Below are 4,009 nucleotides of genomic sequence, written 5' to 3'. Positions count from 1 at the left end.
TGTGTACATGTGCCTGCATGTGTGCCTCTGTGTGTGAATGTGTGTGTGAAAGTGCCTGTGTGTGTGCCTCTGTGTGTGTGTATACATGTGCCTGCGTGTGTGCCTCTGTGTGTATGTGTGCAAGTGCCTGTGTGTGTGAGTGTGTGCATGCATGTGTCGTCTGTGTGTGTGCCTCTGTGTGTAAGTGTGTGTGTGCAAGTGCCTGTGTGTGTGCCTCCGTGTGTGAGTGTGTGTGGGGGTTAGAGGATAACTTGGAGAGTAGCCTCTTTACTACTATGTGAATCCTGTACTACTCAGTAGTCAGTCTTGGTGACAGATGCCTTATTATCCCACTGAGCCATTTTTCTTGCCCTGTGCCATGTAATTCTTAATACTGATAGGCCTATCAGAATGAAAATTGTAGTGTGTGTGTTCATTCATTCAACCCAGTGTAACCTGGAATTTGTTATGCAGGATAACCTGGAACTTCTGATGCCTTCATCGTCCAAGTGTTGGGATTACATTTGTGCACCACCATGGCTCATTTATGCAGTGCTAGGAATTAAACCCAGGTGAGAGCTCTGCCTACTGAGCTATAGTCCCCTGCTCTAAAAACAAAAAAAGTTTTAAGTATCACAGTTATTCTAGAAAAGTTTGTAATATTCATAACCAAAATGAAACAAAACATTATCTGTGAGCAAAGGTAAACTTTGAGGAGAGCCTGTGGGTGACATGAAGCCCTGACTGTCTCCTGTGACTCACCCTAGGGAAATTTGTGGGGTGTGGCAGAGGGCTGTGGGATTCCACCTCCTGCTAGTAACACATTCCAGACAACAGCCGGGGCCATCATCTGAATTTGTGTCAGTTACAGTTTTGGGAGAGCAGTGGCAGCAAGACATGGACTCTGGGACCTGGTGGCTCTTAAAAGCAATCAGCATGGTGTTCTAAACCATGGTTATCATTCTAATCACTCCCTCCTGGCCAGGAGGGCCTGGTGGGACTACCAAGTATGCCTCTTCCAATCTCATGTTTCCCTTTGCTCTTCATCTATAGCGACACTAAGCTCATCCCCACTCTGTTAACACACCCACTGTACCCGGCTCCGGTACAAATAACTCAGAGGCCGCACCGGTTCCTTGGAGCCTGAGTTCAGGAAAACTAGGCCACTGATCAGCTGACCTGTTATGTGACCTCGTGGGGCCATGCTCCCAAGGTCACAGATGAAGAAAGTGATTTGGTTAAACTCCTGTTATTTACAGAACTCAGCTCAGAGCTTCCTGGAAGACAGGACTGGAGCTCTTGGGAACTAAATGACAGCCTCCGTGTCTCGGGGAGTAGGACGTGTGATATGTGAGGTGAAGCTCTTTGAAAAGCCACATCTGTGCCGAAAATCCTGCAGACTGACAGGCTGTTTTGAACTTCTTAAATGTGGAGAGCTGGATGTTGCTGATTGAGAGTTAAAAGGATCCTGGACAATCTTTTAGTCCCCTTAACAACCACTTATCACCCACCTCTACATCTGACCTAACATCTTCCTTACCGTCAGGTAAAAACTCTTTGATTATATTAACTTAGGAGATCATTAGTTTCTATGAACCCAACAGCCAGGAATGTCATCAGATAGTATCTGAGACCTTGCCCAGGGACTTCAACCCTGGCTGTAACCCACCTACTTGATATTCCCACCAATGTATGTAGTAAATGCCTTGATTGATAACTTTCTTTTGTCCTGTGACTATGAAAATTCATGTAACCACTTCAAGAATCCATGTTCCCAGACTAATGTCACTCCTACTGGTCTAAGGATAAACTCTACTTCTCCTGAGGTATAGACAGACAACAGCCAGTTCAGAGCAGACCAAAGGTCTTGTCTTCAGCGATTTACTGGATTTACACCATATTCCCACTGGAGAAGTTTTCAATCATTATGATAGAAAGTCAGAAACACCTGAAAAACAATTCCTAGAGTGTCACCTGCCCCCGAGAGTGCTGACACACCCTCCCCACTCCTCAAATGCACACAAATATTCCTTCCCTAAATTTACTCTTAAAATGTTTTTAAAACAAAATGTCATGAGTTCGAGGCCAGCCTGATCTACAGAGTGAGTTCCAGGACAGCCAGGGCTATACAGAGAAACCCTGTCTCAAAAAAAAAAAAAAAAAAAAAAATCATATATCCCAGGCCCGTAAAGAACTCACAGTGAGGCTGAGAATGACCTTGAATTCCTGACTCTCCTGCCTCCGCTCCAGAATGCTAGGAGCACAAGTATGAGCCACCATGCCCAGTTTATAAAGTGCTGGCAATTGAACCCAGTGCTTTGTACATGCTAGGCAGGCACGCTACAAACTGGACTACGTACTCTGCCCTTCAAATGGATTGAAAACTCACTTCTGAGAGAGTGGTGGCTCACATCTGTAATGAATTCTAGGAGTATAGGGTGGGAGCATGAAACTCAGTGGGTTTAAGGCCAGCCTGGGAGAAACCAGGAGACCCTGCCTCAAAAAAAAAAAAAACAGAAACCAAACTCTAGCAAGAACAAAACACATATCGCAGTGTGTCTGTGTGTGTAGTTTTAAAGATCTTAAGTTTTCCTGTTTACTATGCAGTTATACGTCTGTCACCTAATGTTGGAAAAAGAAACCAGGAAGTTTTCCTGCAGCTTACACCCCAGTCTAACCACACCATTTCAATTTTATTCTTTAATTTATGCTAATTTATCTACCTGTCGAACATAAACACCCCCCTTCGGTACTGATATTACAGACCCCAATTACGATTTGGACAGTATTGTTTTTAAAACATAAACACCTGTGCGAGTCTGAGAAAGAGCCTCCCATCAAGTTCTTATTTGAAGAAAGCTAGTTTTAGTCTCGGTATTCTACTCCTAAGGCCCACAGTTCCGGTTCTTTCCTGGAGCAGATCTCCAGGGTCAGGGCAGCCTCTACTCCCAACCTAAACAACTCGAAATTCACAGGCTCCATGGAACTACACTCCAACCTTCCACCAGGGAAGATGTGGGGCACCGGTGGGGTCTCTGCAGCTAGATGCCCGCTGCTGTCCACGCGGCCGGTGAGTGTCCACTTGAAGCTGTCCTTAATAGTGCTCCTAGGCCTCGGGATAATCGGGCCGCGCGGACAGGTGAAGAGCTACCCCAGTGGGAACTCGAACTCTTCTTGCACTCACTTCTCTGAGTGTCCCTAAGAGTCTCAGCAAAGTCCCCGTGGCACAATGCTCTGGCTACCTTGAGAACGTCCTCCCAAGGCTTGTTCCGCGCGCTCATTTGTTCCTGGGCCAGCGGAGCTCACCCAGGTCCAGGAGTCTCCCTCGTGCCGCGGCCTGAGCGCAGGGCGAGTGGTCCCGGGGACCTCACCCCACCATCTACGACTGTGCTACCTGGTCAGGATCGCGCAACCCCAGAACACGCGCCACCTCCACGCACCTCCCTGGCCACAGGTTGCTCTTACCTGTCCCGCGAAGCAGGCGCGCTGCGCCCAGCAGCAGGGCTCCCAGCAGTGCGACCGAGAACCCGCAGGCCGAGCGGGCCATGACTCGGGGGGCGCCTCAGTCTTCCTAGGGCACGACTGTGGCCTGTGTCTGCGAGTGGCCTCCGCGGCGCCCCGGCACCGAAACGCAGCCGCCGCGCCCCGCCCCGCCCCGCCGCTCACCTGCGGATCCCGCCCCGCCCGCCCGCCCGCTCAGCAAGAGCGAGGGTGACCCATGCTTCCTCTGTGGCCTCCTCCTCTTCCTGCCTCAGCTCAGATACTACCTTCCCTTGCCCGGTGGCCTTGAGGCAAATATGTCCCCGCCTTCCCAGGCTTCAGTTCCTTTCTCAAAGTCCAAATTACTTTGTTGACAGCCAGCTCCTCCTCCCTCCGCTGTCCAGGTGTGCCGGTTGAGGAGCGAAGTCTTCCTGTTGGTCACGGATCCCCAACCTTTTGACTTTCTCTGTTGCTGGACAGGGGCCTAGGCCCACTCCAGCTTCTCCCCTGCAGTGTCCAGTGCTCATCAGCCTTTCCCTGTGTCAGACGA

General features: G+C 49.6%; 1 protein-coding gene across 4 annotated transcripts in view; it reads right to left on the bottom strand.

Moving 5' to 3' along the window:
- Cdcp1 (CUB domain containing protein 1) overlaps positions 1-3,561 on the bottom strand; it is a 35,537-nt gene extending 31,976 nt beyond the window's left edge. For all 4 annotated transcript variants that reach the window (XR_003711394.1, XM_028767344.1, XM_028767345.1 and 1 more), the window contains exon 1: positions 3,445-3,561. Coding sequence is in view for 3 of the 4 variants with exons in the window: in XM_028767344.1 (XP_028623177.1) it covers positions 3,445-3,526 (82 nt within the window). In the remaining variant the exon portion in view is untranslated. The remainder of the gene's footprint in view (positions 1-3,444) is intronic.
- Between the last annotated feature and the right edge of the window lie 448 nt (positions 3,562-4,009).

This window comes from Grammomys surdaster, unplaced genomic scaffold (genome assembly GCF_004785775.1).
Source record: "Grammomys surdaster isolate TR1022 unplaced genomic scaffold, NIH_TR_1.0 172, whole genome shotgun sequence".
Classification (NCBI taxonomy): Eukaryota; Metazoa; Chordata; class Mammalia; order Rodentia; family Muridae; genus Grammomys; species Grammomys surdaster.
This window is presented reverse-complemented; position numbering and strand designations above follow the sequence as displayed.